Source organism: Miniopterus schreibersii (assembly GCF_964146895.1).
Source record: "Miniopterus schreibersii genome assembly, chromosome: 2".
Taxonomy (NCBI): Eukaryota; Metazoa; Chordata; class Mammalia; order Chiroptera; family Miniopteridae; genus Miniopterus; species Miniopterus schreibersii.
The window spans coordinates 98206079-98218612 of NC_138102.1; the positions used below are offsets into that span (position 1 = coordinate 98206079).

The following is a 12534-nucleotide window of genomic DNA, read 5'->3' on the forward strand; positions in this document are numbered from 1 at the left end:
TCTCAACCAGGGGGGATAGAACAAATGTCATATGCATCTGGGGATATTTTTTACGGTGCAGTTAGAAGCCTGGCTCCAGCCTAGACTTACTAAATTAAATCTCTAGTGCTAGTACCTGTGGATTCTGAGAAATCTCCCCCCAAAATTTTGTGTTTGCATAGTTGATTGAAAACAAATGTTGATAAATTAATATTCCCTTAATCATACAGGAGTTCAAAAATCTCAAATAAATGGAAACCCTCCCTGAGTTAGGTCCTGGGGGAAGGATATTCAATTTAGGACCCTTTCCCATTTAGCTGTTTGTTAGAGGGGGAAGAAAAGAGAAACAAATTATAAAAAGTAACAAACCTCCAGCTAAGAAACTTGGAGGAGGAGGAGGAAGAGATAGAGAAGGGGGAGGAAGAGGGGAATTAAGGTCCCCTGGGACTTTCCTGTAGGCAGATTCATTGCCAATTAGGGCACGGTGTCAGTATTGCTGTTAGCTAGTGCAACAGGGATGCTTAAATACTGGTTGCCACAGAAGATTGAATGCCTAAATTAACGCACCCTGCTGTTCTAGTGAAAAATTAGATATGAGAACAAATTACTGTGTATCAATGTCTTAACCATCCTCAGTCTTTGCACAGTGTTTTCACCTAAAAAACATTCAGCAAGATAGTTTATATTTTTGTTGAACAGATGTTGTAGTCTTTCTCAAGGATATATTCCATTTACCCTTGGGCACCTATTTAGATACTGAAAAACTAAGGAATGTTTCTTTAAATTGTATCTTTCTTGCCCGTAATTACTCTAAAAAGCTATCCAGTATTGATTATCAATGAAGATGACTTTAGTCTTTCTGAAGTATCAGTGTGGGAGAGAAGTATGTTATTTGATAGCTGAGGCTCTTTATTGGTACATTTGATCTCATGACAAAAGTCCACACCATCATATGGTCCTTCCACCTCTGAACATGCTCTCAACTCCCAGCATGTTCAAAGGTGCAAAAGGTGCACCTGACAACCAGTTCAACACAAAACATGAACCCATTCCCCACTTAGGATGGAAAGGTTTAAAATGGTGACTGAAAAATACTCTGACCACCTTGGGATGAGAATTTTACATTTAATCTCATTTTGTAATTTCTTATTCCCAAATCTATATCTTTCTAGATTTTAAAGAAAAGCTGGAGGTATTCTAATTAAATTTTGAAAGAAAACACTCTTTACACAGTCCTAAAATATTTGAAGCAAAAGAATGTTTGGATATGGTCATTTCTTATACAACTGAGTAACCAAATGGCCATTTCCCCCTAAATATTTGCTAAAATATTACTAATGTGGGCACTTAAAATCCTTAAAAAGAATCAATGAAGTATATTGAGCAAGTATAAAATTATGTGAATGTAAAAATACATAATATTTTCTCAGTCTAGATATGAATACATATTAAGAGCATTTTTTTAAATGAGAAGAAAGCCCTGGCCAGGTGGCTCAGTTGGTTGGAGCATTGTCCTGTACAACAAAGGGTTGCGGGTTCAATTCCTGATCAGGGCACATACCTAGGTTGTGGGTTCGATCCCCTAGTGGGGTGTGTATGGGAGGCAACCCATCGATGTTTCCTTCTCTTTCTCTCTCTCTCTCCCTCCCTCCCTCTCTCTCCCTCTCTCTCTCTCTCTCTCTTTCTCTCTTTCTCTCTCTCCTTCCCTCCCTTTCTCGCTTCCTCTCTATCTGAAATCAATAAAAACACATCCTCAGGAGAGGATTAAAAAAAAAGAATGGGAAGAAAAAGGGTGTGGGATATTTGGAATTGGCAAAGCTATAACATTTAGTGTAGATCAACAAATGGAAATAAACTGCTTTTAGATAGGAAGGGTCAAGCTACTTCTCAACACATGTTTATATAAGTTCTGGATTCAGAACCTTGTATTTTTATTTTTTTTATAACAAGGAGAAAAGCCTGAAGTTGAGATATAAATCAAATGCCTCCTGCTTAAGCTGGGCTCACTCTCAGTTCCTGTGCAAAGGTAAAAATCCTTGCTTATAAATTATGCATAGAAATATTATAGTATGAACATTTATGTTTTTCTTAAAAGTAACTGGGTTACTTTAAGTTTATTTCCTTTTAGAAAACAAAGCAAAGAAAAACTTTATCCCCCTGAATAAGCTTGTCCAATAAATTGATTGATTAAGTAAAGAGGCTACCTCACAAAAATTTGTTGCATCAAATTTTTGAGTAAAAAATGTCATAAAATATATTTTTAAATTTTTTTAATTGATTTCAGAGAGAGGAAGGGAGAGGAAGAGAGCGATAGAAACATCAATGATGAGAGAGAGTCCTTGATTGGCTGCCTCCTGCACACCCCCCCACTGGGGGTCAAGCCCAAACCAGGAATTGAACCATGACCTCCTAACTCATAGGTTGACACTCAACCACTGAGCCACGCTGGCTGCGCTAAACCAAAATATTAAATGTTAAGCTTCAAAAGTTTCTGATGTGTAAACACTCCTAATATTTAAAGAGATTAACTTCAAATGAATTCATTTACAATCTCACATATAAACTCTTTAAAATCACCAGGGCAAACCAATTACCTTCCTATTCCAAATTTTAGTTCAGAGAAATGCTTAGGGGCTGAATTCACAAAAGCAAGGCCTTCAACAGACAAGATTAAGCAAAAATATTAAAAACAGCAAAGCTGCAAGTTTATAAAACATAGACACTGATGTTTCTAGTAGCAAACAATTTTCAGAGGCTTTACATGACCATACTCTCAAGTCTCATGACTTGTGTTGAGAAAAATGCACGGATATTTATATCACAAAGAAGAATTTCCACATCATCCTCTTTATATGAGAAAATTAAAATGAGTGGGTCTTTTGCTGGTGTCTCATTACATAGAATTTACATTAGCAGAGGGTCTGCTTAGAAAAACTTTGGATAACTTTCCAACCATGAAAATTTGCAAAAGCATTAATTTATACCCACTACCCACCCATTAAGAGAAAGAATACTAATTATGAAAACAAAGCCTCTAATGCCACCAAAGACTAAGAGAACATGGTTAATTCTAGTTCATCATTTCATAGTCAGGCATTATCTCATTTGAGTTTAATACAACCTGCGAAACTGGTTTGAGACATCAAGGGACTTGTCCCAGGTTCCACCTTTAGTAAGATGGGGATCAGAACTTAAAGCCTGTTGTGAGGAAGATATTCACATGGTGACACTCATTAGCTGAAACCCTTTCATGAGAGGAGAGGTTCAAGTCTTGCTTTCAAGGCCCCTTGGCTTGGCCCCTGAGTATGGCTGCTCTGGAAGTGGCCCAAGAACAGCCAGGCTGGGGTGTGGCCCAAGGAGTGGTTGTGACACTTTATCCTCACACATTGCCTATTTCACCATCTCTCAAGCCCTGTGGTGGGTGTTGCAGGGAATCCCAAGTGCATGAAACATAGTTCCTGTCATCACAAAGTGGAACCACTGAGTCCATGCACAGCTTGTAACTACTGAACACCATTCAGGAAGCACTCTTCACAGCACAGCTTTCAGGAGGCCCGTACCAAGTGCTCCACATCCCTAGGAGGCTCCGCTGAAAAGTCATCAGTGCACTACTCAGCAGGGTCCTGGAATGACAGAATTCTAACAGAGTACAGGACACCAGGGGAGGCATGATTAATTCCAGTGTCTTTCATTGTGTCTGTGACAAGTTGGTGTTCAGGAGAGAACCGGAACCTGCTTGTCCTCACAGTCTTCTGGTCACCATAAGGGAGGCTACAATAACTTTAACTACTAGTATTCTAATGACGATGCTGTGTTTCCAATAAAAACCAACACATGAGAAAAAGAAGAAAAGCAGTTTCACTTCAGAAATGGTTGCAACCTGTCTGATTATAAAAATAATACGATTTTAAATAACATTTTTTAGATTGTGGATTTGAAAAAAATTGCCTTTTGAACAGAATTGAGTTAAAAGGAGAATCATAGCTAGCCTACATGCTGTGCATCTGCCATGCGAGTCCTGGCCAGAGCTCCCTGCTCCTGGTCGTGGGCAGTCCTCATCACGCTTGTCCTTTGACTAAGCAGCAAGGAAGTCTGTGGGGCTGCTTGTTTGTCAGAGCAGATGGCTCCTTGAGTTTCACAACAGATGACAGCAAAATCAGTAGGGTATTTTAAGAACTGGCTGATTGAACACACAACTTGTTTGCTTAACGGTGCCGAATGAACAGCCCGGTACACCTGGCACATGAGCCCCACTTTCCTCCAGGTGTAGATGATGCTCATTGTCATCCAACGTGCCCATGGCTGTGGTGTGTTAGGACCACTTCTCTCTCTTCCCTTTGGTTTCTGTAGCTGGGCTGAGCCCACTGCTATGCAGCTGCTGGATGTCTTTCATGAGGAGGGGAACCAGACTGGTGCCTGATACAGAGATCATCACTGTTAACACCTGGCCTGGTGAGACCTGAGGCTGTAGAACTTCCACTGAGTAACTCACACAAGCATCCTGTTGTTAGTTTTCTTTAGTGGAAAAAAAATTATTGGGTTTTGATGTTTTTGTATAAATATGATATTGAAATATATTGGTTCAATTTTTAAGATTCATTGCTATGAGTATAGTGTTCCTTCATTCTTGTATCCAAGAAGTATTTATTGAGTTGCACAGTAGGCAAGCGCCCTGATAGAAAAATTCCCATCAGCCTAGATCAGTCTATTCCTAACACATCGTCTTACCCTCTGCTCTCCTCCCAAGGTCTAGAATAGTTCCTTGCATGTGGTATAATCCTAACACATTTTTCAATGAATGAATTGCACCTGAGACAAGGGATACCTGCACTTCCCCAAGAGTTCTTATAATGATGAAAGTCAATATAAAGACCTTTCCCTTTGACAGTCTCTACCTGCCAATTAGTTCTTTCCTGGAGCTGCAATCAGACAAGCCCTACAGGGTGGACACAGCTTCACAATGAATTAGTTTATAAACCACAGGATGCTGACCGAACACCTACTATGTGCAATTCCCCCTCTAGACAATTGGGCTATTTCAGGACATATAAAAATACAGTCCTTGTTTTCAAAGAATTTCTATACAAACAAAAACTTAACAGTTGCCACAGGGTGACAGTGACCACTGAACCCATTCACAACCTAAGACAATTGAACACAATGCCAAGTAGGACTCTTTCTTACAGCTTCATGCAATACTGAGGCCAAGGAGGTGGTGGGCACAAAGGAGAAAGAACTCCAAGAGGCTGAAGGAGGAAGACTGGGTGTCAGCAGAAGTCAGAAGATTTGAATTGGGCCTTGAAGATGAGGTAGAAAATGGAAGAAAGGATGCAATAGGAATGCAGGAGAGAGAGAGGGAAAGGGAGAGAGAGAATGTGTGTGTGTGTGTTGGGAGGAGGTGACTGAGAATAGCACAAGTAGAGTCTAGAAGGCAGAGCATACAAGCTATGCCAGAATTCGTTCAGTTTAGCACAATATGAGCCAATAATAAATATTTATTGAGCACATACTATGTGCCAGGCATTGTGATAGGTCTAGGGAGACAAAGGATAATAAGACTGATATGGTCCCTGGCTCACTGGTTGGTGGGAGATACAGACAGACAATTACAATACAGTGTGATACTAAGTGCTATGATAGGTAAAGCCTGTGTGTTACGAGGACACAGAATGGACCCAGCCCAAATGTGGGGGTCAGGAAAACTTCCTAGAAGAAGGGATGTGGAACTGACACCTGAAGCCAAAGTAGGAATTAGTGAGGTGTAACTGCAGAGTATATAGCACCTACCCTAGAAGAGCAAGCATGCTGGGCCTTGGGGAACTGAAGTTGGCTGAGTCCGTGAGGATGCATGGGGAAGGTGTGCTAACAGATGGGGCTGGGATGGAAGCAGCGGCAGATGATGCAGTATCTTGTACTTCACATTAAGCAGTCCTAAGAGCAGTCGCAACCACTGAAGAATTTTAAGCAAGGGAATGAAGCAAACAGATTTGCATTTTGGGTGTATAACTATCCTCAGTGTGTGATGGCCCTTAGAGAAAAAATGAGTCATAAGAACAGAAGGGTAATATTGTAGCTGGGTTCTTGAAGGTCCATTCCTAACACAGTACAGAACGGAATGAATATTTCATGAATGAATGAGTGAGTGAGTGAATGAATGAATGAATTGATTGACCATCACTGCATTCAGTGTGGGACTGAAAATATGAGACCTGAGGTGGAGAATAAAGTTGTCTGTGTGCATGTGAGGGTCCAAGTGAATGCATAGGGGAACACTGACATTCCTCCAGTCTTGATCTCGTCAGACAAGTGATAAACAACAGATGACAATAGGGCGCAACATAATAGAGGGAAGCAGCTTCAGTGCTGTAGTCCAAAGACCCAGTCTGAGCCCTAGTTTTGCCAGTTATTAATTGTGATTTGCATCTGAATTTCTCTGACCCTCAGGTCCCAAGTAATACCTGTTCCTGATGTCCAAATACATAGCTGTATAAAATGGAAATGGTTCTCACAATCTACCCACATTTCTGTTTATAGTTGATGTTTAGGAGATGAGGTGGGATTTGCAGCCCAGTGGCATTTCTAAGTCATCCATTGTAAAAAGAAATTCATGCAGCCTGCTTAACAATGGAGTTGAGGGTTAGTTGAAAGGAATTTAGAAACCAAGCCACCAGCAGTGTTCATACTTTGGGCAGGTGACCCTTGAGCTTGTCAATTGGAGACCCTGTCAGAGAGGTTGGGAGAAGGATGGTAAGAGCCATTTCCTGTTGCTGTTCCCAAGGAAGGGACGGGGCAGAAATAAATAACGTGCTTGAAGGCCACAAGGGGTCAGTGAGGTGGCTTGAAAAACACACAGCCATTTAGGGATACAGTTTAGACTAGAACTCAGCTCCCCTAAGTCCAATACTCCTTTCAAACTCCACCCTGTTACATTAACTATGACAACTTGAGATCTTAGAAAGGATAACCTGTGTGAGGTCCAAGCTAACATGTCTCCTCACAATTTTGTGACTGTAGCTGACAGCCCAGAGCTAGATGATCAGAAAGAAAGAAAGGCCATACTGGGAATTATGGCTGGAGGAAGTGAAGTGTCCTGGGACCTGGTTGTTTTCAAAGGAGGAGAAGCCCTCGTGATATGGGAGTGATATGGAGAAAAGCAGGAAGAATCATACATACATGGATTCATATATATTAATCCAAAGAACACAGAAAGAGAAGAATGCAGCAGGGGAAGAACAGGTCTGGCAGAAGGTTCCTGAAGGGCTAGGGAACCAACTCAGTGTGCAATGCTTCATGTCATGCAGATCAAAGAGCACAGGCTGAAAGCAACTGTGTTTTCAGATATGTTAGACAAGTAAATGCTCCTCCTTACAGCATTTTTCATGTCATATTTGCCCCTCCTTCTCCCCCAGCACACTCACACACTCACACCTCTGGCCCCTTCTAGTCTGGGCTTTGCTTTCCCAGCAGAGGAGTTAGACATCAGGGCAACATCACTGCACCAAAAAGAAATTCATGAAAACAACAGCTTCCTTAGAAGTGTAATTTTCAGCTTGTGGCCTTGAGTCCCATATTTCCAAATCATCTCCTATTTCCTAAAGCAATACAAAGACTCAGCTGTTAGGGGAGTCAGTATCATTTTACTAAGTAAAACCTGATTGAATTATCTTTTTCCTTTCCTAGCCTCCCTGAAGACTCTAATAAACCAATTAATCATAACAAAAAGGCCACTTCTAGTTTCTCCAGGAAATTCCCATGCAAATACTGTTGAAATCAAGTTGACTAAATAATTCATATTCTTCAGCGATCCCTCAGGTAGGGTTCACTGTCACGGGCATCTTACACCATCTCCACGTTTGTAATATCCAGGCATAGACATCTAAAGCAGACATCAGAGTCCCTTCATCAAGATTAAAAGCAGTGAGGCCTCAGAGCTTTCATACATGTCACCATCCACATTGTTTAATTGAGCCCTTTTCTACCAAAAGTTTTAGGCTCTGATGCAAGACAGGAATTTGAAGCATGCATTCAAAGCATGCATTACAAAGTATTTAACATTGTTCATTTCTAGGGCACACAAACATTAGCTTCACTCAACAATCCAATGATCTTGCAAAGTAAAGAAAAAAAAAGCTAGCTAATGAAAGGCAGCAGGGGACTTCTGTAGGACTGCAAGCAAAGTCGCTTCTGACAAGTAATAAAACAGCTTCCTATTCACAGACCCCGATGTTAGGAAAATAAAAGAAGTGGGGCTGCTTGCAGAAGAATCATTCTATGTTTTACATTCAAACATGTTGCTTTGGCTCTGAAATATGTTCCAAGTTAATTTTAAATGTAACACATCTGATACTAACAAATAAAATACAATCCTTGTTATGTTTTTTGCTTTTTTACCCAGCAGGCATACATATAAACAATTCCTACCTGGAAATATGGATGGTCTCTTTCTCGGGCGCCTCAGGTGAACGGGTTCCAAGTTTTTAATGTTTCTTTGAAGTCTTCCTCTAACATCATGTCCTAGGAGTAGTTCAGGTGGCAGACTACTCCGTCTCGATGACTTGTAATCATTTTGAGTTGACTGTAGCTTGTTCTTCGTTCTGGAATACAAATTGCTGTCATCAACTGCCATTGCAGGAGATACATTAGGAACTCTTAAAAATCTGCAAAGCCAGAGCCAGCGGCAGCCACGGCCATCTCCACCCAGGTTCAGATGTCCTCATGCTTTGCCCCACACTTGTTTGGGAAGCTCAACGAGTTGATAGGCACAGACTTGAACAGGTGTAGAATTACTAAGTGGCCCCTCCTTTCAACACTTAATAGCACGGGGGAGGAGAGATACAAAAAAATCATTAGGGGAATGGGACTGCTGTGGCACACGCTCCCAAGCTCTTCTAGAGGGCAGTAAAAGTGGGGCAATGGTTGATGGGTGAAATTTCTGTTTCACTGGTGCAATGCCATAAAGCAAACAAAACTCACTACTTAAGAATGAATTCCTGTGCAAATTGTAGGTCTCATTATTCTTGTTTCCAAACTCTTAGAGATTTTAAAGTTTTTGAGAAACATTTTTATACGCCCTCATAACTTTTGTCCCAGGCTACATATACATCCATCCATGCTTCTTAAATTCCTATTTGGCAGGCAGCCAACTGGAAGTTGGCTGGAGAGGTAGCGAGCTGGCAGTGATGATCAGGAAGGAACTGTCCCTGGCGTGTCCGGCAGCAGTGCCGGGAACAGCAGGGCCCACGCCCGCCCCTTCCATGCTGCACTCTACCTGGCAGATGGCTGCTAGCAAGTTCAGCTGTCTGGCTGCGAAGTCAGAGGTCTAGCAAACAAGCTGTGACCCTGATATGGATGACAGCCTCCACTCAACAAATACAAAGTAGATGTTGTTATCTTAGCCGGGCTTCTGCCAGGCTTTCCACTCAAATGGTCAGCGCTTTGGTGGTCCGAGAGAAAACAGCATTTACTAGACTCCTGCCTTGACCTGTCACATTTTCTTCGTTTCTCTTTTGGATTTGCATTTTGTCCTTTGTTCCCTTCCCCCTTGCTCTATTTATGTGGAAATGCTCCACACTCTTTTCTTAAACTGTGCAGAAATCCTAACTCTGTAATTTATGCTCCGCAGCCGTGCTCCAGGGCTGTGTCCTGCGTGTCCTCTGTGGCCCCTGCTCCCCGCCCCCCACTCTCTCTCACACCCAGGATAAAGACAAGCCCTGCCTTTTCTCTTCCCAGCGCTGGGGATCAGTACAGACTGAGCATTACAAAGGATTTAGGGGTTAGTTCAGAATCACTGTTTACTTTAGTTTCCTGATTGTTGATTGTCGATTGCAGAGTAGGTATGGTTGCTGTTAAATGTAGGAGTTGGGTCTGTTCACCTAATGAGGGTACACACACTCCCATGTGAAGAGAACTTTCATTCTCTGTTCTCCTTACTTTTCAGCAACAGGCCTTCAAACTACAACAGATTTTCTTAAAAGCATTTTTTAAACAAGTACGTCCAGATTAGGGTTGCCATTATAATCCAATTACAATTATAAAGCAGCAACTGTATTTACATAATTAGGTTACTGAGTTATCTTATTAATTCTGAGGAACACCTACACTGTTTCTCTCCCAGGACTTGAACTATTGCGTCAAGCTGAAATGGACCCTAAATTTCAAAACAACAAGTGGCTTGTACAAAACTGTTTTGAAATCTCATAAGACTGCTCATATCTCCCTTAGCTTAATGAAAATACATTTTTTTTTCTAGTAAAGAAATAAAAAGTATTTTTAAAATTTGAGATAATGATTTAATAATAGAAAATTTTTTCATAACCCAATTCTCAAGAACAGTATTTAAGTTTCAAATAGACTGCAGGGTAGAGCCCTAGGACACAAAATTCTGGAAGGGGACTGGGAGAAATAGAGCAATAACAAGCAGAAGGTGTTCTTTAGGGACTGTTTCTTTCCTGTTTCACAGTGTCACCATGGGCCTAAGTAACAGTGTATGTGAGAGAAAATGGGAGTCTCAGAGGAAAGGTGTTATTACCACACAGTGTGCCACAGGTACAGTTGCATAGTGTGCACAGGTAATTCTATCTTTGTCTTCAAGAGACTGGCTGGAAGCACAGAATAAAGTACCTATGCATCTGGAATGCATTATAACAACCATCATTTCTTGCATGCTCATATGGGCCAGGTTCTGTGCTCAGCCTCTGAGGTGCATTATCTCGCTGCCTCTTGCAAATCACTCTGTCCTAGAGATCACATTGAGGCACTGGGTCAAACGTCTAGAAGTTGAGGGAGAAGATGTGAAGGTAGGTTTACCTGATTCCAAAGCCCATGGCCAAGTTCATGCTTTAAATTACACCACCATGCTGCATTCTTAAACATATATAACATCTAAAAGAAATGGAAAAGTCTTTCTCTATTTTCCTAATAATTTCTTAGGCTGAAGCAGATTCCTGTTCCATCAGTGGTGGGCTGGAGGAGTGGTCCCCTGACCTACCTCAGCCTGACCCATAAGACTGAGACGTCAGCAGGCCTGTAAGGTTCACAGGATAAAAGTGAGAAAAAGCAAAAAGAGAATTCATAGTTTTGCTTTAATAATAAAGTATCCATGTTGAGGCTTTTCATATTAAAATGCATTTAATTAAATTACTATATTTTCCTGAGATTTATTATATAATTAGGAAAAAATCCCTACCCTACCGTAGAGATACTCTTAATCCCCCATCCTCCAAAAATTAAATGGTGTCAGACAGGGCTGGAGGGTTCCTGGCATCTTCCAATAACCCCTGTCCTGCCCAGCTCATTCTCCCTTAATAGGGATTGTAATCAGATATGAATTTAGCTCATTTAATACATTTCCTTAAAGAGAAAAGTGGGAAAAACCTGAATTTGCTATTATTATAATTTTAAGGCAATGAAAACAAAGAATAATATTTATTTAAAAGTAGTATTAAATCTGTGAACGTGAAAAAAAATAAATTTTCCTTTCAAAATATTTAAATTGGCAGACAACATGAATGGTAATCAACCACAAAAAATCGGTTTGGTCTAAAAGAGAATATTGAGAGGCTGTACTGTTAAGTCTACCCCACCCTCTTTATAGTAACGGCCAAAAGTGGAATGCCATTTTTTTTTTCAGGCAGTCAAACGAATGATGATATTGGGCTCTGGGCTAAAAGGATTCTTAACACCTATAGCATGATTAAGTAATTTTAAATATATAATGGGATGTTTTTTATTACTATACTTGAAAAAAAAATTATGTTTTAAAAGTCTCCATTCTCCTAAAAATCCAGTATATTAATTTCTTTTGAATTATCCTAATTCCTTATCCTTCAAGAAGCTGTGTATTTTATATTAAATGATGTTACCATCTCACAAGCATTTTATTCTTCCTGATGGTAAGACATTGTCTTTTTTTTTTCTTAGAATGCTCAAATATCCCATAGGAACACATTTCCTTACTTTGCAGCCATGATCTCCTTGTGAATTTTGGTAGTTTTTAAATAGCATGAATGAAAAATTCTGCTTTTCGTGAGAAAGCTGCAGGTTTAGAATCATACAATTTTACAACTGTAACCATCTTTCTCATGATCATCTCCAAGAAATGAGCTACCAGGGAGATTTTAGTCCTGTTAGGATTTGCCAAATTCGCTTCCAAATCTCAATTTGACTGCTGTATTGAAAAACCTGCAAATATTTTATTTTTATTTTTGAACTCTTTATTCAGTTTTAAACGGTTTGCCACTGGGAAAAAAAATAATTGCATTCAGTCAGAATGATGGCTATCACTACATCAAGCTGCTCCTTTGGTACACTTCTCCAGGAGGTCACCAGCCACCTCTCCTTGCCAACACATCTTTGCTTGGTATTAGTAACAACACCTGTAGTGTTAGCTGGGGTATGATTATGACTGAGGAAATATTTTCTCATTTCCTAAAAATACAATGAAGATTTTCACAATTTATCTCATTGGCTCCTGATAGCAATTAACACTAATGACCACTCTTTCCCTCTGAAAATTCTCTGCTCCCTTGGCTTCCATGACACTGTTATCTCTTGTTT

The 12534-nt window shown here is 40.4% G+C and overlaps 1 protein-coding gene across 3 annotated transcripts in view; it reads right to left on the reverse strand.

Moving 5' to 3' along the window:
- The window catches only part of FRY (FRY microtubule binding protein), a 508702-nt gene that overhangs the window by 379855 nt on the left and 116313 nt on the right, over positions 1-12534 (reverse strand). For 2 of the 3 annotated variants that reach the window (XM_081126902.1, XM_081126901.1), the window contains exon 1: positions 8401-8835. In XM_081126902.1, coding sequence (XP_080983028.1) covers positions 8401-8605 — 205 coding nt within the window. In that variant the 5' untranslated portion in view covers positions 8606-8835. Of the gene's footprint in view, positions 1-8400; positions 8836-12534 lie in introns of those variants that run through there. The other variant, XM_081126905.1, reaches the window with a different exon arrangement.